Consider the following 24,451-nt stretch of genomic DNA (forward strand, 5'->3'; position numbering starts at 1 on the left):
TACAGAGAGTCAATGCCTTTTTCAGTTTCTCACTCCACCCCACCAGCGAGCAGGTTGGGGATACCCAAGGACTTGGGAGAGGACAGACCCACAACAGCCAACCCCTACAGACCACAGAGATATTCCATTCCACAGGGTGTCACACTCAGAAATAAAAAACTAGGGCACGAGGTGTGTGTGCAGCTTGCCTGTTGCTGACTGGCTGGTAATTGGTCACCTGCTGGTGAGCTCCTGCTTTTTTTTTTGCATCACACATGTTTCTTGGGTTTGATTTTCATTGTCATTTCTCCCTCTTTTCTTTTTTCTTTTTTTTTAATTAACCTGTCTTTATCTCAACCCAAAGTTTTTGCACTTTTACCGTTTCACTTCTCTCTTTGATACAAGCCAGTGAGAGGCTGTGTAGGGCTTAGTTGCTGGCCAGAGATAAACCATCACAACAGGCATTCATAATTTCATTCTCACCTCTCCAGCTTTAATTCACTCCTTTAACATGTCATTTGAACTTCAGACTGCTCACAGTTTTTATTAAAAACCAAGCTAGTTTCCGGTTTTCTCCTTCTTCCTTTTACACCTTATAACCAGCTAATCTCATTTACAAGTATAAAATCAACAAATCTCTCTGTAATGACAGTGAGTACCACCAAACAGCAACATCAAAATGGCCAAGTAGGTCAGGCAGGTGTTGTGGGCAATACTGGATTATAACACTGAACAAAACTCCAACTTAAGACTAATTCATTGTTTACCCTTCTGTATCCAATTCAAAGTATGATTTAAACCTTAACTGCATTGAAGGGCATCTCTAATAACCTAAATTTCAAGTGGGTATCTTTAGGTATTATTTCCTTCCGATTACCTAAATATGCTGTCATACTAAGTGAAGTATAAATATTCTAGAGTTATACTTTGGCAGAAATCAAGGATTACATTCTCATCAGGTAAGGAATAATTAAACTGTTACCTTTAGGAACACTACAGAGAGCTAAGTTCTATGATATCAACATCAAACTGTACATTAGATTACTGGAGAAAGAATTCTTATGGAACTTGCTATTGGGAAAAATGCAAACTATTTACCATAAAGTGGAAAAATACTTTACAAGTTCATTACAAAATATTATGCTAGGTAAACCCCACACACCTAAAAGTATTTAATATATCTCTCATTCTGTTTTTTCATTCTTGCATCAGAATTGTATTCAAGAACAAGTACATATTGCATTCCCATTATACTGTATTCTAAACAACTGATGTTACCTGCCAGAAAAGCACATACATAATTCTCAATTCCACAAGGATCTGCACATCTAAAGGCTAATATTCACTGTAAGCATTAAAATAAACGTTTATTAAATATATAATGAATTCAAGGCAGTAAGCAGTGGCATTTTAAACAACTGTAACCATCCTGGCTAATCAGAATGTAGAACCATCCAAAGCAGCACAGGCTGCAATACTTCAAGGAAATGAGTCAATATTTGGAGTTCACATGACTTACACCATAGAAGACTACCATGAGAAGGAAGCAATTTGCATTCAATTCTTTCAAGTCAAAGCAGGTGGATAAGATCCAAGGAACACGGAGTGAAAATGAATTTAAAGTGCCATCTATATTTAAAAAAAGGTGAAATCCAATTAAAACATTAAAGCCTTGCTTGAATTTACTTTGCTTGCATTCTTCCATCCAAGTATTCTAGTGACTGTCTCCAGTATCATACAAAATATTGTGGCAACTAAATGATTAAAAGACCCCGAATTGTCCCTCTTTAACAATACTGACAATGTCCTTCTCCATGTCAAGGTATACAAAAACTCTGTAATATAAAACTAGAAATTCCATATTTATTTGAAGATAACTTTAAGTAACTACACTCCCAACTGTGTAGCACGATTATTACACATATGGTAACAGTTTAATTTTTAAAAAGTACCAAGTTTGAACTTACAGTAGTAAAGCCACATAAATTTGGAACAGGAACAAAAAAAACAATTTCTCCCTCAATGAGATGAAATTCCAAACAGATCATGCTGAGTACATTTTTCCCCTAACTGGGTTATTAGAATATATTTCTTAGAAAATATCTGAAACTTACTTATTTTCTTGATACCTGTTAGCTTCAAGCAGTGGCAAAAAGTCTTGTCTATTCAGCTAAAGTAAGGAAGTACTGACACCCACAAGCCACTAACAGACTTCAGAAAAAAACTAAAATAACTATGTCTAAGGAGTCCAAATAATGGAACCGGAGAAACACACAGCAGTTTTCACCTCAAGCTCCACTGCACTAAAAAAATTATGGTCCAGAGAAGCTCTCTGTGGGCAATTTCTGCTAAGTCAATACATCTATGAAAAACCAGTAAGTTTATGTAAAAATACATGCTGCAAATTTAGGACTTGCTTTTACCCAGACATTGTCCCTAACATCTAAACCACTTACAGATCTTCCACAAAGCTTAAGGTTTGCCAAGAGACAAGTGTCCAAAAAACAGAGAGATTTTCTTGATGCTTCCAGCTGAACCACTCTTCTTGCTCCCACAGAACCTTGGTCTCACTGCATCTGAACTATGAACTACTCCAGTTTCAGTATGTTTCCTTGTGCTGAGGAGGTATGAAGAACTGTCAAACTCAGATTACGGTATTTTTCTCTCCTATTTCTTTTTTAACCGTAGCAGTTAAATTAACTATTAAGTTAGAAGTGTAATTAACTTCAGTAACTTTTAATACATTTTATCTGCAATGTCAATGGGTATCAGTGTATGCAATACCAAACAGACAAAAAATGAAGGCTTTATAAAAAGCCTCACTGGGATCTCAAATCAGCACAGAATAATTAAACAGTTTAATATAACACTGTATGAATCTATTCCCCTAGATTATCAAATCAGGTTGACCTGCCTAAAACTGGTAACAGTGTATGCAAATTCACGATAGGAAGATAGTACTGAAATGACCAGTATTTTGGGTAGCCTGCAGAAAAACCACTCATTACGAAAGCTGAAATTGTATCTTAAATGGAATTCCCAAGATACATACGACACCACTATGTCTTCCTCTAAATCCTGTAAACAGCTTTTTCCATCGTACCTTCCATGATGCACTGAAATCTCTCCTCCCTTCCCTCAAACCCTCTTCAACACAGTGTCTAGAAGATGGACAAAAAAAGCCTATTTGTGGGAGTCCAAGAGGCTGACAGTGGCACTAGGCCTTTAGGGTGCAGTTTTTGTTCTGTTTCAATCCAGGAAGCTAACCTGAAGAAGAAAGGGATTGGAAGATATGCAGATGCAAGTGCAAGCACAATATAGCATCAAAGTGTGAATTTTTCCTGTGTCCCCATTGTAAAATATCACAAGTGTTTCTTCTCTCTCAAAAGTTCTTCCCTCTCCTGAGTCCAGACTTTAGCCAGACAGGCCTTTGGTTATAGTGTATTTACACATCTGTACAACTGCTGGTTCTTGCTGGGGTTAATTAACTTTTCATTATACCTAGTCTCCTCTGTCTGTAAAATCATAGCTCACACAGGTATGGCACAGGGACAGGAAATAGCAAAGTTCTGTACAGATTTAAGAAAATCACTGCTGCGGTTTTCATTTAGCATTTATATAATAAGAAATAATTCTTGTACAGACAAATAAAAGAACCTCAGGAGTATATCTGAACACTTGCACTTGCTTTCCATTCCAACATATTATACTGTTCCAACTTCATGTTTGCAGGTATCGAAGGAGTAACCAAGCAAGCAGATTAATCAACACTATTTAAGCAGCAGCATTCCAAACAAACAGCCGTTATATTTTGAGTCTAATAACTCTTGATGAAATTCTGTGTAAATCCTTCTTGTACTCTACAAAATCCTGAAACCCTCTAATCAAGTGAAATGCTAAGTCATCTCATTATTTTGGAAAAACATGGAGTAGTAACCTTTCAATCATGTAGAGAAATATTTACATGTACATACACACAAAGTAAAAACTCAAAAGTCACAAATACAGACTTTGGTAAGGTGCTTCAACTTTAGAAGACACTAATTCCTCTGAAGAGTGCTAATACAGGAAAGGAACAGTATCTGTTGTTACTTCCCATGCCATATTTTCTGATATGCTACAGATTTGCAGCAAATCCTGTCAAAGTGTTTCTCTACTTTTATACCTGCACTTCAAAAGTCATTATGTCTTATGGTCCTTACTGGTTTTTTAATCTTTCAAGCTATCTTCTCCTTTATTCTCAGTCTTCTTTTTAGCCATTTTTAGACACTAATACAGAACTACAGGTTCTCCCTAGCCCTGCTCACAATACACCATTCAGGAATATGCAACTCTGGTGTAAATTTAGAAACCTGAATGTACAACCTGTCTCGATTCAGTCAAACTCCTTCAGTTTATTAGATATGACATTTTAAAATACAGAATCACCGGCCAATCTGTACAAAAGCAGAAACTACTCTAGTGGCCTCATTCTGTTTAAAATTAATTCAGAATAATTCAATCCGGTGGGGCTTTATAACTAGATTTCCTGAAATAATCCTTCTATTTGCTAAAACAAGTTGAGACTACTGTCAAGTTGCTTCACTACTTGAGGAGTGGTGCCACACTTACAGGTCACACATTACCAAGGAGAACTGAACTGCAGTCATTCTTAGTAGCATTTATTTTCTAACATGTGGCTGAAAAGCTCATTTCCTACAGCAGTAAATCCCTCTGCTTCCCCTCATTACTATATGGGTCCTCATCCTTTATTAAATCTACAGTGAACTCGAGCCACACCCAAATTTGTGTCTTTTCTTAAATCAGTATCAAAGAACGGAAATAGACTTTTTATTTACATCTTTGAACAATTACAAGAGGATAGCCATGTGTATTTAGTTTAATCAAGCACGGCATACCTTTCAAATACCTTGTGCCTGCCTTTTGGCACCTCTTCTCACAACCTCTGTGAATCAGTTTCATGCTCAGAATTGGTGGCACATGTCGCTGAAAAGGTCCATTAACATAAAAGCAGTTTGGCTGCTTACCAAATAGACAGTGACCTAACCAGACTGTAAAAAGGATCTTGCCTAGAAAGACAGTTTTCCAATGTGCTTTAATCCAGTCTATCTGAGGGTGACCACCAAAAAAAAGTGGTTCCTCCTATTCCACTGTCTGTGTGTATTTGCAAACTCCTTACACAACAGCTATCCAGGCATTGTGTTTAAATAGCCTGACAATTTTAGTTTTCATTGGGTCAGAGAGCTATTTCAACTCACTGTAGACCTGCATGACCCTGAGTTGCCATACCTCATGTGCATCACATGTTTCGGGAAGGAAAAGCTGGAGCACAATTGCCCATGGCAGTGTACACCAAAAAACGAACTGTAACAAATATACTGCAAGCCCCTACGAAGTTTGCACTCTATGTCTCATCATTACTGCTATTTGGGTAATGAAGTTTTGACAGGACAATAATGTTTCTTTATCACATAAGTGGGGGACGGAAGTCTGCAGCTGTATATTCTTCTTCATATTCACAATGTGTATAGTTTTTCTGACTCTTCTTTCTCATGTCATGTATTAAAACATTTGTGAGTTGTGTAAATTCTGATTCTATACGCTACAACCCCAGCAACACAGCAACAGCTATTCAAATCGGTAGCACATTTTGAAAACAGCATAAACTAACTTCACTCAGGTATTTTTATCACTTTTTTGTATTTTTTGCTGCTTAAAGAAAGAAGGTAGCACATGTGTGCTATGCACACAAGTGAGTCAACTACGACTCAGAACAAAGACTATTCAGCAAGAAGAATTTACAATGCTGTTCAATATGTTGAGCAGCAAAAAATCAGTTGCTACTTAACATCCCTTTCCTCCTGGCTACATCATCTATCTGTATTAAGCCAGTACAACTGTCTCGCACACCAGCTATAAAATTGCAGAAGGACTTTACTAGTTAAAAAGTAATAATTTAAAACTGGATTAAGAACATAAATGTTGACATTTTTTACTTAGTTTTTAACAGACTTTTTTTTAAAAAAGGGCCACAATTTGATGAGCTCCTACACCTGGTTTTTCCATGTGGTAAAGCGTAGGATGGGGAAGAAAACAAATGCTTTACCCAGGATTACTGCTGCTGCTGGGGAATATGGGTTGTTAAGTTAAACAGATTGGAATAACAGAACAGAAAATGAAATTCAACACGGAAACATGAAAATGTGCATAGAGGGAGGTCATTTATTTCTTTAGTAAAGAATATGAGAGGACGAAATACTGCAGAGAAACACCAAAATGAGACAGACCTCCTACAAGAGTTTGATCAAAGGGTACGCTACAGTTATTCATGTCCAAATAACTACATTTAAAGTAAAAGCCATTTCACCAAGTACAACAGTATACAGAGCAGTATACAAAAAGTCTCTTACCAATGTCTCTCATGAAAATAGCACATGGTGGACTAAGAAAAGCATTGCAAGTCTTTGGAAACGAACAGACAAAACAAAACCTAAACAAACCATAAAAAGCAGCTTCGCTGCCTCAGGAACTGATTTTTCAAATATTCTTGCAAAGAACCATAACTGCCATCTAAGTAGCACGTAACAAGGTAAAAGAAACTGACCACCAATTATAAATTTCCTAACATAGTGATTATAATCAGCAGAATTCTTGTCGGAAGTAAGACTTTATTTATATCACCTCTGTCACTGCAACCCAACATTACAAAGCACTCTGTGTGAATTCCTGCACACTTTTAAGCCCTCTAAAAGGAGCTGTGAATCTACTAATCGAATTAAGTTTCAAGTTTAAGGGAGGAGGGCAAGGTTAAGCCTCAAAGGATGATGGAATTTAATGGTCTGTATTAATATGTAACTCCACCATTCTCTCTAGAATAGTTCATGCAAGATCAGGGGACTCAACCCAACTCTTGTTTACCTGAGTCAACTGATGGCACACATTAGTTTGTCAGCATACTCATCAAAGAGAAAACAGAGTGAAAAATCAGGAGACAGAAATTCTCAACAGTGTATCCTGCAGAGACTCAGTACATTCAGTCCTCCTATCAATTTTCTCAAACATTCATTACTTTACTTGATTATTTGTTCCAGTCAGCAGAACTGTAGCTTGCACTGCATGCAAGAGCCGTGCTGCAGACACTCTCAAGGCATGGTGGGCTTATGCTTCCTCCAAGCCACAAGGAGACCAGGAGCTCTGCTGTTTAAAATTGTGAAGCATGTTTGCCTATTTCTAAAGCATGTGAATCATCAATAATTCTTGATTTGCCACAGCAGCTTGATATGTTGCCCTCTGAAATTTGGAAAAGTCAAAAGCAGCCTCAGTTCTTCTGCAAACTTAAAGCAACGTAACTGATTATGTATAACATTTCTGGTGAAAGCCATTAGATATGAAATGTAGTATCATGTCTTATGAAGAAAACAATCTTGTGGTAATGCATGTTGTGACTTTTCATATCAAGTCTGGCTTCCCTTCTTTCTGCTCCTTTAACTGAACAGCTTAGCTTCCCTCATTCTTAAAATCAGAAACTCAAACACATTCCTCTGCTTGGAAAATGTGGGTTTTTGTCAAAAAATAATAGTAATAAATGAAAAAAAATTATATATATATACATATATATGTCAAAAGTGGAAATAAATTTTGCAGACACAAGATTACATTTGAAATAGGGAAAGCATTTTTAATCAATTTGTTTCCACCTGCCTGAAAAAGCTTATCTGAAATGAAATATATCCAGAACAAAATCCCGTGATTTGTATCTCATCTGAAGGGATACAATGAGCTTTTCTCTGAAGATCATCTTTAAGTCTGACCTTTAAGTTCACAGCAAACATGAGTCTGACTCTAAAAAAATCAAATCAAAGACTTGATAGTATGAAATTCTCTCACCCCTCTGCAATGCCAACTGCTGAATTCTTCCACCATATCCATCCATCCCTGTAACAGACAAATTTCTGCACACTCACTTGCAGTCAAGCAATGCAACAAACAGAAGGCTTAACAGAAACAAGTCTCTTAAGTATCTCACTAACTCTTAAAATGTAATTACCATTTTAATTGTTTGCATTTACAACTGAAAAAGTATCCCAAACGTTCAATAGAACCTACATTTAGAAACACAAAATGCTGCATTCCAGCTACGATTCAGTTTGATATATATGCTGTTTCTCCCCATGTTTTCATGCATGCCCTCAGCCTGACATCTTGTAAATGCAAGTTGTTACTGCAATCATCAGCTGAAGAAGCTGTGAAGATGGACCAGGACGTCTGCTTCAGAATTTGCCCAAGCATTCTCCAAAGCCAGCAGAGAGCTGAACAATAGTTACGGAACACAGGAGATCAGATAAATATCAAGGCCCCTAATCTTAGGCATCTTACTCTTTAACTGCATCCTGCTTCAGGAGCGTACCCTCCTCTCATGACAGCATGAACAACGTAACAGAAGTAGCAGATAACATGAATTTAAGTCACAAAGCCAGTTTCTCAATTTCTCCTCAGCACCAATACTGTCATATTTTAATAAGAGTATTACAGTCGTATACATGAAGTGTTGCAGTGACATAAACTATCACAAAAACTCAAAGGAAAAAAAAGCTATTTTCACTTATGTATGTGGGTTCTTTATGAATCAAAATTTTAAGGCCTAACCAAACATAACCTGGAAAAATCAAGCTACAGTGTATTTTGCAACAGTCAAGCTCTCCTTGTGTTACACAAGCATTCTGTTCTTCCTACTTCAGATACAACACAGCTTTTTACACCTACATGCAAAGTTTAATTCTAGAATTAGTGTATCTTCAGTTCATGATGCCATTCCCAGAACAGCAGTATTTTCAATCATTTCATGTCAAGACAGGGATTTATATGCAGTAGTTCTAGTCCATTTAATTAAGAAGAAAAAAAATTTTTTTTCTTTGCAGCTAACCATGCATTTTTATACATAAATTAAAAAAAAGAATATAGTTTTGAGCTTTTGTACTACCCAGCTCAAAAGCTATTTCACTATGAAGTGCAGACATAGTAGAAAATTAAATTTCAAACAAGAGGAATGAAGGCATCTAATAAAGTTTGATGGACAATGTTTCATGAAATACATAATGTTTCATGAAATGTTTCATGAAATACATAAGCAGATCAGTGTCCAAAGATGCAAACACAGCAACCCTATCCCAGATTTTTAAATAAGGTTTGTGAGAGCTTTGAGAACTGGGGAACAAACCCAGAAATTAAATCTAAAAATATCTGACCACATTGGACAGAAAGACACAAGAATAGCAAGTTTTTCTTAAACCCTTTATATCCAGTCTTCATTTTGCTTCCAGGAATGGCCAACAGCATATGCTCAAGTAAATGCAGATTACAAAAGCAGGGCAGGAATGCTGCAATAGTTCCCTCCTACCACTATTTAGCCATCTGTGGCTTATGCTCTTCCTGTACGGAGACTGTTCCTACAGGTTTGACAACCCTTGTTAAATTTTCGCTTAATCACTTTTCAAACGATTTTAACTTTTGGGATGAATGTAATTACAAGCTGCAGGAAAGAACTTTTCGCTTTACTTAAATAAGATGGGTTCTTTACAGGATCTCTGTATCTGCATTACAAGAAATTACAATCAATTATTCTCTGTTCGTGTCTATGCCACTTACAATTTTACAAACTTCCTTTACTTCCATCTCTCATTTTTTTCCTCTCCAGGGAACAAGAAGCACAGTCTGCTTGATCACGTCTGGAAGACATTCCACACTTTCAATCATCCTTGTTGACTTCTGCATCAAGAAGGCAGCAGAGAGCAAAACTGCACGTGGAACATGTGGTATCTTTATAAAGCAGCCTAACAGCTTCATTTTGTTTTCTCTAATGTTTTTCATATTTGTCTTTTTGACAAAGGAATCAATATTTTGATGGAATCATTCCCAGCAATTCAAATGTCACGCGCCCTCTTGACAGATGTAAGTATTATTTAGTGACCGTATTTGTGCACCCACAATTTCGACCAGTCTCCTCCTCCAATCATATAGGTCAGTTTGCATTTAGCAGCACCCAACCAGCGCCCTTTGATCAAGGAGTGGGTCAGCACAGCACAACTGCTGCCTCTGGCAGGTTGTTTTTACTCTTCACTTGTTAAGTATTTTCCTTAATTAACCTTTGTCACCCCAAAATACCACAAACCTCTAAAGAACTGAAATGCCTCTTTGTAGGGAAAACAGAACATGTAATCCTTGAGAGCTTGGTACCTTCAGGAACCTTGGGTGAGCAACCTGGTTGAGGTTCACTGTAAAACTGGATTGATTAGTTACACTTACCTATACACTCAATGACTATGCCCTGCAGATTTGGGATGGTAAATTTCCCCTCAGAAAAGTCCACACTGATTCTTCCTCACCACAGCGCACGCATCCATTCTGTTCTCCACTAGCTTTATTCCTTGCTACAGTTCAGACTTGCCAGGCTGAAGTTCTCAACATTTCCTCAACCCTCACACCCTTGGCACTTTTTTAAAAAAAACAACAAACCACTGTCTCTAGTCACATTTAGTACCTTGCATTCCTTTATTAGCAATTAATGAAATTAAAATCTTACACGCTCTATTAAACAGTCCAGCAATTTCAGATTTGAGGCCCTTTAAAAGCTCCTAGCAAGTTAATAGGATCTTTAGTTTAAACTTCAAATTGGTTTTTTTTTTCCCCAAGTCATTAATTTTAATTCCTCTGTAGAAAACTTCCTCAGCAAAAAAAGCAAAATAAACAGCAAAAAGGTAAATAATGTATTTTCATCTTCTTCAATATCTGTGTATTCCCCAAATACTTTGGTGACCATTATCACTTACAAGCCATATGGATATGGGTGTGTTTTCTTTACTATTTGCTCACACTGGCTTTATCACAAAGCTTTGACAAGCTTTTATTGATAGTTGATATCCTCTGTTAACAAAACACCTGACAAACAATCAGCTCTAAGCATTTTGCGCCCTTTTTGAGCCCTCGATCTTGTGTTACTCTTTTTGAAATAAAAACCCAAGGTCTTTAGTGAGTTTTTTTCATGACTGCTATGAAGCTTAATTTGAGACTATGTTTGAGCATACAATTATGAGATTGCTCACTCTTACAGAGGAGCTCTTCAATTGCTACATCTTAAACCAATTCCTAGGTACTGCTCAAGGACACAAGAGCTGCTCAATACATCTTAATTGAATGTTACCTGTCAATGCAGTTGAATGATCTACCTACCATGACTAAGCTCTATGTCAAGCAAATTACACATTCATACCTTTATAATTAATGCTATGGAATGAAGAATTTTCCACAAATTATCCCTTCTCATTCCTGGCCTAAGACAGGATGCTCATTTTAAAACAACTGATACTTTCTCAGCTGACTATTTTTAAAGACGTCTGGCATTCATATGTAAGCAAGCATACATTCCTTTTTTGACCGAGTTACCTACTGATGAAACTATTTATTGAGACTTCTGTTATTTTCTACTATGCTCTATTTGACATTTGCTCAGTTGGTGACAAATGAAGACTGAAATAAATGTTTTACTAATGCTCTGTATTTATTCTGGCAAAGACAGGCTGCTGCTGTAGAACAAGACTCTCATTATGTTTCTCAGTCTTGTTTCTGGATCATTTGGCAGTATGAACAAAAGCTACGTGTCCCCTCTTCACACAGCCCACCTCTTCAGTAGACTCTGTCATGTAACATGACCCTTCGAACATTCCTTTTTCTTTTCAGGAGTAAGCACACATCCAAAGCAGTGATGATACATCCTTATTCCATACTTTTTTAAGGAATAGTCAGCTACCACAAAATACTATCATATGCAAGTTTCACAGATTACTCAAGGTAATAAAAGTAATTACACCTCTGCTGTGCCCTCCATAAACACAAGTATACAACATCTTAAATCGTTGTAATATACACACAGAATAGATTCATGGAATAAAAGAAAACCTGGAATAAAATGATTATTTTAAGCCAGTCATGGGAACATCTTAATCTCAAAGTATTTATTTTGACTGCGAGAATATTTTTTAGTAAAATCCAGAGTTAAAGCTGATCAAACTATAGGTAGCAACCCTTCCTACATCCTGCAAAAAGGGAACCTTCAGGCTTTTAAATTATCCTCGTGACAACATGCACAATCATTTGCTATAACATTTTCAATGTGTATGAGGCCCATTTCTATTCTGTCAAATGACCAGAATTGTGATTTGTAAAAAACAAGATACAACCAAGGACACTAAGGTCTTGTGCAGTGTCAAGTTTTAAGAATCAAATTAAAAGATCCCTTTGTAACATTGGGAAAATCTGCATTTTATTTTTAACCTTGCTGTAGATATTCAAATGCAATTATTTTTTCCTTTTGGAAATGGGTATTTAAATGGTAATTTAAAAGCTGAAGATTACTAAACTTTATTTTAGACTTAAATAGAAGATAACCTTAAGTCCATGATACCTGGAGAAATTGCAACAAAAAACCCTCAAAACAAACCCCCAACATACCCCCATTAAGCAGCCTGCTCACTACAGTAACTTCAAAAGCAACAAAACACATGACACTGTAAGGCTCTCATTCATTTCAGACACTAAAACTTTAAAGGTCACATGTAAGTCTATACATGAATTATACTTCTGGTAACCATCAATTAAAAGAGCAATAAGCCAATTCCCTCCTACTGTAGTTCTGAATTATAAGGAAACCATTATCTTTTCCAGCTACAAGACGATGGCCAGAAGACTACAATTTAATGATTGTCTAAGAAAGTCACTACTCAAAGTTGTATTTGATAGAGGAAACATAAAAGGGTAACAATAAAGGATGGACTTGTTTATTTTTGTGTCTGTGGTATGCCCCCCAAAAAGGTTACAACCATATCAAGTTTGTAATTTTCACCCCCAAAAAATTTCAACTTGTATTAGAAAGCTCGAACTTTAAATCAGAAGTCCCGATGTGAGCTCTTTTAAATGAAGCATTCAAGGTGATCACTGTTGAAGTCCTGATTTCTCCATGAAGTGCTGTTATAGGAAGGTCAGACTAAGATATTTGAAAGAACACAAGAAGTAAGAATATGAGTATTATTGAAAGATCCAGTGTGACTGCCTTCAGTACAGCACATATGCATTAATTATTAGTATGATGAAATCTTAATTTTCTATGTTCTTTTATTTACTTCCAATAATTTTCTTTAAAAGTTCAGACCGCATAAATTAAGACATTTACTCTTATGACAACTGTTCTTCCTTTTCTCAGATGCCCCTAAGAAGGCAAGTTGAAGGCTACTTAAAAAGAACACCACTACACAGTATTATTAACCCTATTCATGTTGCCAACCATGCTACAAGAAAGTGCTTCTTTTACCGCTGCTTATCAAGCTGTGAAGAATTTCAGGCACTCAGTTACATATTTACTGGATGCACTGGATCAAAAGTTCATAATGCAGTATTATGATAAAATGTACTTGCATTGATTACACAAGTTCTTTTTATTTAACAACACAATTAAATTTATAGTTTATTTAACTGTATGTCCTAAAATGCTCTTAAAGAACACATAGGAGACACACAAGATCAGTGAAGTAGAAAATATAAGTAATTACTGCTAAAAGGCTGTTAATAATTTGAACATAGATTTTGTTCTGAGCAAGACTCATGGATGGAGGTCAAACTTAGGTGCAGAGAGGAAGAGAAAAGGAGCTAAGATACAAACCTGAGGCTTCTCCAAACATTGGTAACCACCACAGACTATATATCCCACAGTGTTAGGTACAATTTTAAAGAAGGAAACTATTTCTCTTTACAGCAAAATTTCTAGGCATTTAAGATCTATTTATATGCATAATCACACAACATCAGGTTTCATGTCTTAAATCACAAGTGGAGAATATCCAAGTGTCTCGTTGTGATGCAGGTAAAGAAAATTTTAATCACACTTCTCAGACAGTTTTAATCCAGCTTTCAAACTCCCATGCAAATGCAGCTGTTCTATTCTAGCAATTTTACTTAAGGTTGTAAAGGTCTGTTTACATTTCAGAATAATGAAAACAAAGGTTAATTCATTCCTATTCAATTTCCTGCACTCCACAGAAGAGCCAGGACGGCATTCTTACAAAACATCACAGTCCAACAGCCAAATTAAAGCAAGCCAAGTTAAGACTCTGCCTTTCCAGCTTACCTGAGCTGCAGAAAGAACTCTGTGACTTTGTGTTGGCTGCTGCACTCTCAGTTCAGGTAACAGTACCACCCAGATCTTTATACACACTGTTAATACCTGCAAGGTCACTTCCCAGGCATGCAGCAGTGTGTTAGTTTTACACACAACAGAACCATACCTTTGCAAAAAGTATCTTCACTTGGAAGGGCATTCCCATTAGTTTATGCTTACAACCTGCATTAAAAGTACACTGCTCTGTGCAAGTATATCTGCGCCAATTTTGTAGCACAGTTTGAAAACTAAAATATGATGGAAGCTACCAAAGAAATCATACCAGTGGCACACTACTTATTTTTAATTTACAGATTTGAAACTTTGGAAGTCTACCTCATACTATTCCACTGGACAGCTTAGACTGTAGTATAAAATGCTATCTAATATCTTCAGTAAACCTCAGTATTTTTATCTCAATTTCAAAGTCTAAAAATATCTCCTCCCTCATTTCTCTCGAACTGCAAAGCTGCACATTGCAATGTCGAAGCACGATGGTCATTCAAACCAACTGCAATGCAAATTGACACCTGGGAGTCACTTCAAGTGACTTCAAGTGGGGGAAAAAAAAAAAAAAAAAAAATGGAGTAAAACACTCCTGGATCCAGCACTGGCTAAAATCTCTTCACATGAAATATTTACAAACCTAATTACACTTTTATTTTTAACTGAAAAGTAGGAATAACATTACAAAACCTGTTGAGATTATTAGAACAGCAAGTGCTAAGGGCAGTACGTGCAGAATTGGTATTATTAATGGATCATTTTTTTGAAATTTATCTCCCTCTGTATTTGAGTAGACAAACAAGAGAGCTTGAATAAGCCCGTTTATCACAAGGGCATGTAACTTCAATTATCTTTAAAATATAATTTTTCTTACATAAGAAATACATGAAATGAAAAAAACCCTAGACAGCACTGGACAGCAGACATAAACCATTTGAACAAAACCAAGTAATAAATAGCGTAACATCAAAAACCACACAATCTTGTACCACATGAGTATACATGGTAGAGTACCAGAAATAGGGGGACAGGGAAAAAAAAAAATCAAATCTTCTGAACTAAAGTAATAATAATAAAAAAAAAAGAAAAAAAAAGTCCAAAGCAATCATGCCCTAGATTTCTTACTAAAAGACACCCTTGGCTTTGGAAAAATCTAGTTATGCTATTAAAGTGTTACAATTCTAAAATAAAAAGCCTGGATTAAAGACAAAACCCCCATCTATGCATGACAGAACAGCTCTAAGTTGTGTAAGGTACAGAGTCTGTACAACCTCCTCATTCTCTACCCAAGCTTTTAAGCTGTTCTTGACCACAGCACCGCAACAAGAGCTCAGCCTCCTCAAGACTTCAAGACTTTTACAAAAATTCCTGCTTCCCCACTGAAATCTCATCATCTACTAACACATTTAAAACCTCAAATTAAAAAAAAAACAGCAAGCACCACCAAATTCAGAAATCCCGGAAGAAACCCAAGCAAAATCTCCAACACCAAGAATAATACCCAAAAGCTAAGACCAAGGGTAGACTGGAAAGAAGCAACATGAAAAATGGGATAGAAAAAAAAAAAACAAATCAACCAATCCAACATCACAAAAAAACCCCTCACACCAAAATTTGTTAATATTGATCAATTCAAATGAAATGTTATTAACCCTTTTTCTCTGAGTTTGGCAATTTTTAATTCTAATCACGTAAAATTAGGAACTGAAGAACATAAGAGTTACAGAAGACTAAGATGTAGAAAGATGCCTTATAATCTATCCCAAACCTTAAAACTGGTAGAGGACCTCCCTTTTTAAAAAATTATTTTTCAATCTTTCTCAAATCCTTGCTGATTGCCAATTTTGTTCTCACTGACAGTCACTCCACTACTTTGCCCGGGATCAACATTAACCCAATACACCAGCAATTACCTAGGTCATCCTATCCATCCTTGTAACAATGCTGGCACAGTAGCAGATGTCTTCCAGCCCTTTGGAATTTTCTCAGTGTCCCAACATTGATTAGAAATCACTAAGGGAATGGTGCCAGGTATTTCAAACTCTTGGGTCTTGACAGACCTATTTTTAGTGTCTCTACATTTATACTGAAAATGGAAAGCATCGTATAACAAGTATCATCTACCTTATCCCTCAAAACAGATTTTAACACTCCCCTGCATTCCATTACGGTATCTATAAATTATATATGCTGGGGGTGGGGGTGCTGTTTGGTAGATTTGGAGTTTTGTGTTTTCTTCTTCATTTTAGGTTAAAAAAGCACATTAAGCGCTTTTCATAGAAACACCAGCTACCATTTGTTCAATTATCCTTGTACAATATTCTCTTTCTATAAAATCCCACAGAAGCACATTATGTTTTCCCTGGCTGTTTGGAGACCTCCTGTACGTGATTTTTCTTAAAGGCCTGTTTTGCCTAGGTATAACCTATAGTTTCTTCTACTACTTATTTATGGAAAAGAACTACAGGCTAACTGTGAACTATGCACAGAATCCTCCTTGGTCTGTATGCATCTGACTAGCACAGCTACTCCACATTATTTTTGGCTTTTAAACACACACAGTAAAGGTCTGCCTCCTTTACAGATAAAAATTACCAAACTTCTTACTCAGCTATATTTCCATGATACCTCCTCTCCTTCCTCAAAATCTGCAGAGCTGTTTCTCAAGTCCCTTTGGCCTACAATGCTCCACTGACAGTAGCTGTCTTTCACACACCAGGATATCTTCTCCCTGCAAACCACCAATTTACACATCACACAGGAAGGCTTTCCAGCTGGGTGCAGAAAACACAAAACTCTTTTCCCCTGCCTATTCGAGTCACTGATCTACCACTGGCTGCTGCAGAATAGAATGAGAGTCATGTACAAGTTTGCAGGTCTTGCTTCCCAGGCTCCTGGCCATGTTCATTTAAAGCACAAACTAATCAGCAACCTGATCAAAATATCAACACCAAGACAACCCCCAAACTGACAGCTAGGTGCCCCCCCAAAAGATAAACTTTACTTGTAAGTCCATGATTTCAGCTAGGATGTTTGCCAAGAACAGGAGAGACTGACTAGAACACCAATGGTTGATGCTTCCCTCTCTATAAACACCAAAATCCTTCCTGACAACTGTGGAAGTTAACATATTTAGAACACATAATCAAAATACTATCTCAATACCAATTGCTCTCTGAAGGATTCTAGAAAAAGTCTGGAATGTACAACTGCTGTCAACAGTTAATTTTTTTCATTTGTATATGAAGAATATGCATAAGAATGGACACGGCTGTCATCCTGAATGAATGACACAGCGGTTAAATGGAGACAAGAACCAAGAAAAAAAGGAAAAAATGACAGTTACAGCAGCAAAACACTGGAAAAGGGTATAGGAAAAAAAAAGAACTAGACCAAAACCCCACAAGACAGTAAAGATAGTTCTTACAAGAAATAGGTATATTCTGGTCACAAGGCAATAACTTCTCGTTTTAAGCTTCAAAATTCTAATTAAGGCTCTAAAATATGCAGCAGAACAGAGGTATTTAAAAGCTGTCCTGTGTCATAAAGATATTTGAAGTCCTTCAAGATTAAATTTTAAAAGACAGTGAAAATCAATGTTCAAACTTTCAAAACGTTAAAGGTATTAATTGAACACATATTTCAGGATAAAGTCAAAATCATCTAAAAGAAATACCATTTTTAACTTCCAAGACAAAACCCAAGTATTTGATACTCATTCTCCATACACATTTTTCTGACCCAGATACGATCCACCCTGTTTTCTTGAAGTGTTTTTACATATACCCTGCCAAACATCCCCTTTCTCAAAAGAGATTAAATCTCATCAGCACTGCCATTCTGCACAGCCAAGATATGATTACATTTGAAACAATAAAGTATCTCAACACACACAACTTTCCTTAAATGAGTCCCATAAATTCTACATAAATAGCACCTTACATACCAAATGCTGAAGGCAACCTAGAAGACAGTTTATGGGGCCAACCAAACCTAACTGTTACCAAGCCAAGTTTTTAATCTTCGCAAAAGTAGATGAGATCTTAACTACACCGAAAGCCTGCTAGTTAAGGCCCAAGCTCAGTAAAGCAAGCAAAAGCAGGGAAGGGCAACTGCAATTTTCAGTTTGTTTTTTTTTTTTTTAAATATACATCTTGGTTTTTACTAGCATGAAATCTCCATTTATACTCTTTGCTTAAAAGTAAGTGTTTCAGAAGAACAATTACAACCAGAAAATAAATTTTTATGGACAATAGTGACTTGTATGTTGTGAAAATAAATGCCTATAGCTCATGAAGACAACAGACAATATTGCAATACCAATCTCTTTGTATTCAGCATAGAAAAGACTCCAAAAATTCTGACCTTCAGTTTCCAAAAAAGGACAACCAGTTTTCATGAAAAATAGAAGGCAGCCTAACAAGAACAGCACTATCCAAAATACAAAGAGGAATTTGGCTCATCCACAACTTCTCCAGTAAAATTAAAATCAGTGCAGTAACACGATAAGGGTCTTCAAAATACATTTTTGACTGTTCATGATAGTGTAGGAAGGTATTTTGTAATACACCCAGACTTTCCAATACATACACACATTTCTGTACTGACTGCTAACCTAACTCATTCTAATGTATCAGCATTGTTTGTATAAGCGAAGGACACAAGAAGATGAAATGAGGAAACGTAAAAAGGGAGACAGAAAAATATAAGTAGGTGAGAGGTCATTTGCAGATCGGTGCAGGTAAGGACATAGATGAACCTTCACACCTCTGGGTTAGTTCTACTCCAAGCATTACCTGTTTTCAGAGAAACTAAGTGCTTAATTATAGTCCACTGCTTCATCATCCTCCACATACACATAACGGCAGGACAAACTGAACAGAGCTGCTACTTTCACACTGCATGAGACCTACATCATCCAGCAGGATCCTTGCATGACAGACTAAAGTGAACAATACAAGGAGCCCTAGAGAACCTTTTAAAACTAAGTTTCAGCTCCCTTCAGTTGGTAGTTCCAGAACTCCAGGCAGCACATGCACACTATTCTTTAAAGTACATACTAGGTACATACCAACATCATTTTATATTACTTGTGATTTGGAGTTTTATGGAAGAGTTGTTTGATTCCTGATTTGCAGTTGAACTAGCAGACTTTATATGAGGGCATTCTGGTTTGCTCAGCTTGGTCCTAGGAAACCACCTTTTCAGGCAGACAAATCCACACTCCAGATTTTGACATGAAGCACTAACAGTTTTTGTAGAGTCTATTAAAAACTTTATGTTCAGATAAGGATTTTTTTCTCCCCAAGATCTTTCATCGTTTGTGCAAACACAGTATGTTTACAGTAAAGTTTTCTAGACTCTAACATGGCTAAAAAGCAATACAGAAACAACAGTGGAGGTAACTCACTGGAAAAGGAGCTTCTAAATCTAATCCTTCTGACAGCTTGCTGCCTGATGCTTTCTGCAAGTGGACAATTTTAAGGATAAACTCATTCCTTACACAGATTAAGAGTTGTTGCTATGAAAGTAAACAATACAAAGTTCTATACTAGCTGTACTTCATTAGGTGAGTAAAGAAATGTTGTGTTTTCCACATAGAGAGAAAACCTTTCAGAAAGGACAATGTTAAATTAAACTCAACTGTTCTATATAAAACCAGACACAACCTGGTGAATCATCAAATATAGGAAGCTGCAAGTATCAGGCTTAATTTCATCCCTGTTTAAAAGCCAAAGAACATCTATAATTCAGGTTGCAATACTTAATTTATATTTTGCTTTCTTATCTTCTAATCAACACAAAAATGGTCATACTAGAAGAACCTCAACACCTATTCAGAGGTCAGACTGCCACAGTCTAGAATGTTGCAAGGTTTTTCTCCCCAAGAATTCAAAAATTAAAAATAGATGATGTATAATCTTAAAGGAATGCAACAGCACAGATTTATAAGAAAATATATGGGGATTAAAAACGACCAACAGAGATTATTAAAGATTCTTAAAACACTGCTTGTTAAACTCAATCTAAAAAGCAGAGCTACAATTTGTTTGCCTGTTGTCAAGGGATACTGTAATTCTGACAACTGCTTGTTTATCAACTACTTCAATAGCACATCATTTTATACAAACAAAATAAAACAAAGTAAATAGTGCCTTTAGAAAATGAAACAAAGCCTGAATTAGTAACAACTACCAGTTAGAATATCTGACCTATTATTAGTATTAAATAAAAAGCAACACTTTACTACGGTCATGCAGTTGAAAAAAAAGATCTTAATGGATCTTAGTGGAGCACAGAGATCACTTCAGTGAAGACTAATCAACTAAATATTCAGACTGAAAAAAAAATACGTTGATTTGAAGATATGGAAGTACTGCCATGATTTTTAAAAGCTACTTCTTATTTAATTACCATTTAAAAAAAAATCCAACATAACTCTAAAGTTAGACTTTGCCAGAGTTAGCACCAAATTAAATTCAATTTTAAATCACTATTTTACTCATGTTTTATCCTTAATGTTGCTGGTCTCCAAAATAAAACAGTATCTCAGGAATAAGAAGTCCATACTCCTTAAGGTGGCAAAGAAGTGTCCAGCTGAAGAGTAGTCTCAACAGATGAGGAGCTAAATGGACAGCCCACAACATGTGCATCCTATTTCAAATACTACAAAAAACATAGCTCAGCTTTAAAAGCCAATGGCACCAAATGTGAAATATGGATGATATGTACTCTTCTCCAAAAATTTTCTTTTAGATAGACATGAGCTCTACTCCGGAGTTACATATGGCCACTTCTGGATTAGGAGCCTATCACACACAAAACCAGACAACAGACCACGCTAAATTGACAACCAACAACTGTATTTTGTTGTGCTGTAACCAGAAAAAAAAAATTCAATAAGACTCCATAGTAGTTAACATCATGTCTGATACTTTTCAAGTTCATGAAACCGCTGTATATACATAAGGTAGTACACACAACCTTGTATTTCTTCTTTCCTGCCTTAATGGTTTTTATACCCACATCATATCGTTTTCATATTTAAGCCCAAATCACATAATCAGGTCTACAGGAGAAGGTTTCAATGAAGCTGTAGGATAGAAACCACTGGGATGTGTGATTGAGGGTCTCCTTGCACAAATCAGTTTACATGACACAAGAGGCAGACTGTACAGTCTAGAGGGCTTCCTTTATAATCTGTGTAACACAATGGAGCCATGCTTGGAGAGATATGGATGATACTTCAGACAGACCAAGCTATTGAAATAAAGTATGGCAGAAAGAGAAGATTAAAGTGTCTAATTCTACGGATGACATACAGACTGGCTATAAATTCAGTTTAACAATAAAAAAACATTTCTCTGTTTTATTTCTAGCTTGAATGCACAGTCTAAAGTTAACAGAAGGGCCAAAGGGTTATCGATTTAATCTCACTTGCATAAATCATAAAATTGTTGTTAATCACTCTAGTGATACATGAAAAATGTAAGAAAAAACTGTTTCTCATCGATTTTAATTAAGAAGAAATAAATAGCTTAAGTACAGTTATTTCTGCCCCTCCCTTTGTCAGGATCTTTCAGACAAAGAAATCAAGAAAAGGATTGTTCTTTTTTTAAAAAAAAGTAAGGACTAACATACGAATTACTAGAATGACAAAAGAACAACTTCGAATTACTTACACTCATTTTTAAAACAAGCAAGTTTCAATTTAATGTTATCTCTTCAAACAAACCCATTTGAACAGACATTATCACCGTACAAAATCACGATAATTATCTTCAGAACAGAAACAATTACACTAGGAAGAGAGGGACATAATAAATTTACATATTACTTAGATAAAACAGGTCTTTCTCTAGAAGCCTTTCAGTAAATACGTATTTTGCCACAGAGGTTCAAGCCCCGCCTGTATTCATGTCAGAATTGCAAAGCCCAAGTTGTCCTTTCAAGCTGCCTGTAACTGGATGCCTGCATGTGCTTTGTGCTATCCAGCACCGGTACTTCCCTCACGCTTCCAGACGAGGTGGTGCTGACACAGCTGCACTACAAACCCAACACCCGTCCTTCGGCCCGAAGCAGGCAAACGGTCCCACATCCTGGGAATCCAACAACATGGGGGCTGGACTAGATAATCTGTAGAGGTCCCTTCTAACCCTAACAACTCTGTGATTCTGTTATCTTCCGTGGCCGCTCCAGCTCTCTTCCCCACCAGCTGTTTCTCCACCAGGAACGACTCGCTTAAGGCTCTCCCTCGCACATCTCCCGGACTATCCTCTCCCTCTCCAGCCCTCCTCCTGGCTCCGAAGGGCCACCAGCTCCAGACATGGCCTGGTGTCATTGTCTCTCGCTCTCCGCCACCTCTTCCTCACTCGTCCCTCCTCCCTCCCCGCCGCCTGTCACCTGCTCCCTCCCCGCCGGCCGTCTGCTTCCAGGTCAGCTCAGCTCAGCTCCGTGTCTGCCTATTCATCCTGCGAGCGGGGAGGAGGAGGAGGAGGAGGAGGAGGAGGAGGAGGAGGAGGAGAAGGAGGAGAGCCCGGCGGGCGCCGCAGCGCCCTCGCCGCTGTCAGCACGGGGCCGCTCCCGGGAGGGGCGATGCTCGCCCGCAGCCCAGGGCACCCTCACCTCCGGGGGCTGTGCTGCACGACCCAAACCCGTGCCACGGCTCAGTCCGCAGCCCCACCTCTGCCGACCCTTCCCTGCCGGGCAGCCCCTCTGCCTCATTCCCCCAGAAGCCGCACAGCCCCCCCCCGCAACGCAAACACGCACTGGCAAAGAGGGCCCCGAGACGCACCCCGACCTCTGGCCGCCCCTTCCCTTGCCGCCCGGGCTGCTCCTCACCTAGTGCCACCTCGCAGGCTTTGCGCAGCTGGGAGTGATGCGCCTTCTTCACCTCCTTGTCGGCCAGGATCTTCTCCAGGGCCCGGGTCAGAAACATGTTTTTCGTCTTCTTCCCTTCATACATGGGCGCGATCGAGCCGTGAGAGGAGGAGGAGGGTGGAGAGGGGAAGTGAGAACGGGGCACCGGCCTCTCCCGCCGGGAGCGCTGCCACGGACCGCGGCGGGCGCGGGGGAAGGGCCCCCTCGCAGGGCGTCCCGACACCCGCTCGGCGGCTCCCCCGGGGGAGGCTGGGGTGGGCCCGGGCGGCGCCGACAGCCAACTCCCGAGGCTGAGGGAGAACGAAGCCTTCTCCTCCCTTCTCCTCCCACCCCCGATGCGTGTGTGCGCGGACGGCGCCCGTCAGTCCCCGAGCCGCCCCCGGCCCGCGCCCGCCTCCATCAGCACCGGCGGCGGCGGCCGCAGCAACAACCTGCCCTCGCCATGTTGGAAGGAAGCGACGTCAGGGCCGGAGCGGGAGGAAGCGGCGGCCGTGTCCCGGGAGGCAGGGCGGGCGGAGGGAAGTGGGAAGGCGGGGGGCACTCGCCTTCTGCCCGCCCCGCGGCCACGCTACAGGTGGAGCGGAGCCGCGGGAAGCAGTGAAGAGGGATGCACAGAGATGGCCGCTGCCACCTGGTAGCTAGATGAGGAGGAGGGGCCGGACTTCCCTTCCGGGCCACCAGCGCTAGGAGGTGGAGGAGGAGAAGGAAGAGGAAGAAGAGGAGGAGGAAGGCTCCCCCGAGATGCGCCACCTGCCCCTGAAAGGGCGGGCTCCGCCGGGCCTGGGGCAAGGACCCTCTCTGGGAGAGGAGCTGCCCTCCGCCCTTCCTGACGAGAAACGCCCGGGTCTCCGGCTCACGGGGGAGCGAGCGGAGAGCAGCCGCTGGCACCGAGGGAGGGAGAAAGGGAAGAAGCGCGTTGGGGTGTGGGAGGTGTCCGGGCTTCCCCGGGCGCTCTCTCAGCCATTCCCCGCCCCGCTTGGTCCTGCAGCCGCATGCCCGGAGCTCCCCTGAGGCGCGGAGGAGCGCTGCACCTGTGAGTTTGCATGGTGCCCTTCCTCTCTCGCCTGCATCTTCTCACTGAAGCGCTGTCGTCCCGAGTTTCTTCCCACTGCATGTGCACTAAGAGTATAGAGCACTGAAAAAAATAATAAAATTTGCACCTTCGCTTGCAACTGAACAGTGCCTTTTATGATTTGTTTCTTTATTAAATTGTTGGAAATTTTTGTAAAATTGTAGGGGGAGTTGTTTGTTTTTGGTTGGTTGGGGTTTTTTTGTTTGTTTGGTTTTGGTTTTGGGGTTTTTTTTGCTTACGTTGTTTGGTCCTTTTCCGTCCCAGAAAGCAAAAGGGTCATTTCCTACTTGGTTCAGAGCCAAGAAAAGCTC

At 38.8% G+C, this 24,451-nt stretch overlaps 1 protein-coding gene across 1 annotated transcript in view; it reads right to left on the reverse strand.

The window, feature by feature from the left end:
• ARFGEF1 (ADP ribosylation factor guanine nucleotide exchange factor 1) overlaps window positions 1-23,153 on the reverse strand; it is an 87,173-nt gene extending 64,020 nt beyond the window's left edge. The window contains exon 1 of the mRNA XM_042036416.1: window positions 23,030-23,153. Coding sequence (XP_041892350.1) covers window positions 23,030-23,153 — 124 coding nt within the window. The remainder of the gene's footprint in view (window positions 1-23,029) is intronic.
• Between the last annotated feature and the right edge of the window lie 1,298 nt (window positions 23,154-24,451).

The sequence above is a fragment of the Corvus kubaryi genome, unplaced genomic scaffold, assembly GCF_017639235.1.
Source record: "Corvus kubaryi isolate FWS band 111438036 unplaced genomic scaffold, C.kubaryi_AGA036_p1.0 37385, whole genome shotgun sequence".
In the NCBI taxonomy this organism is placed as follows: Eukaryota; Metazoa; Chordata; class Aves; order Passeriformes; family Corvidae; genus Corvus; species Corvus kubaryi.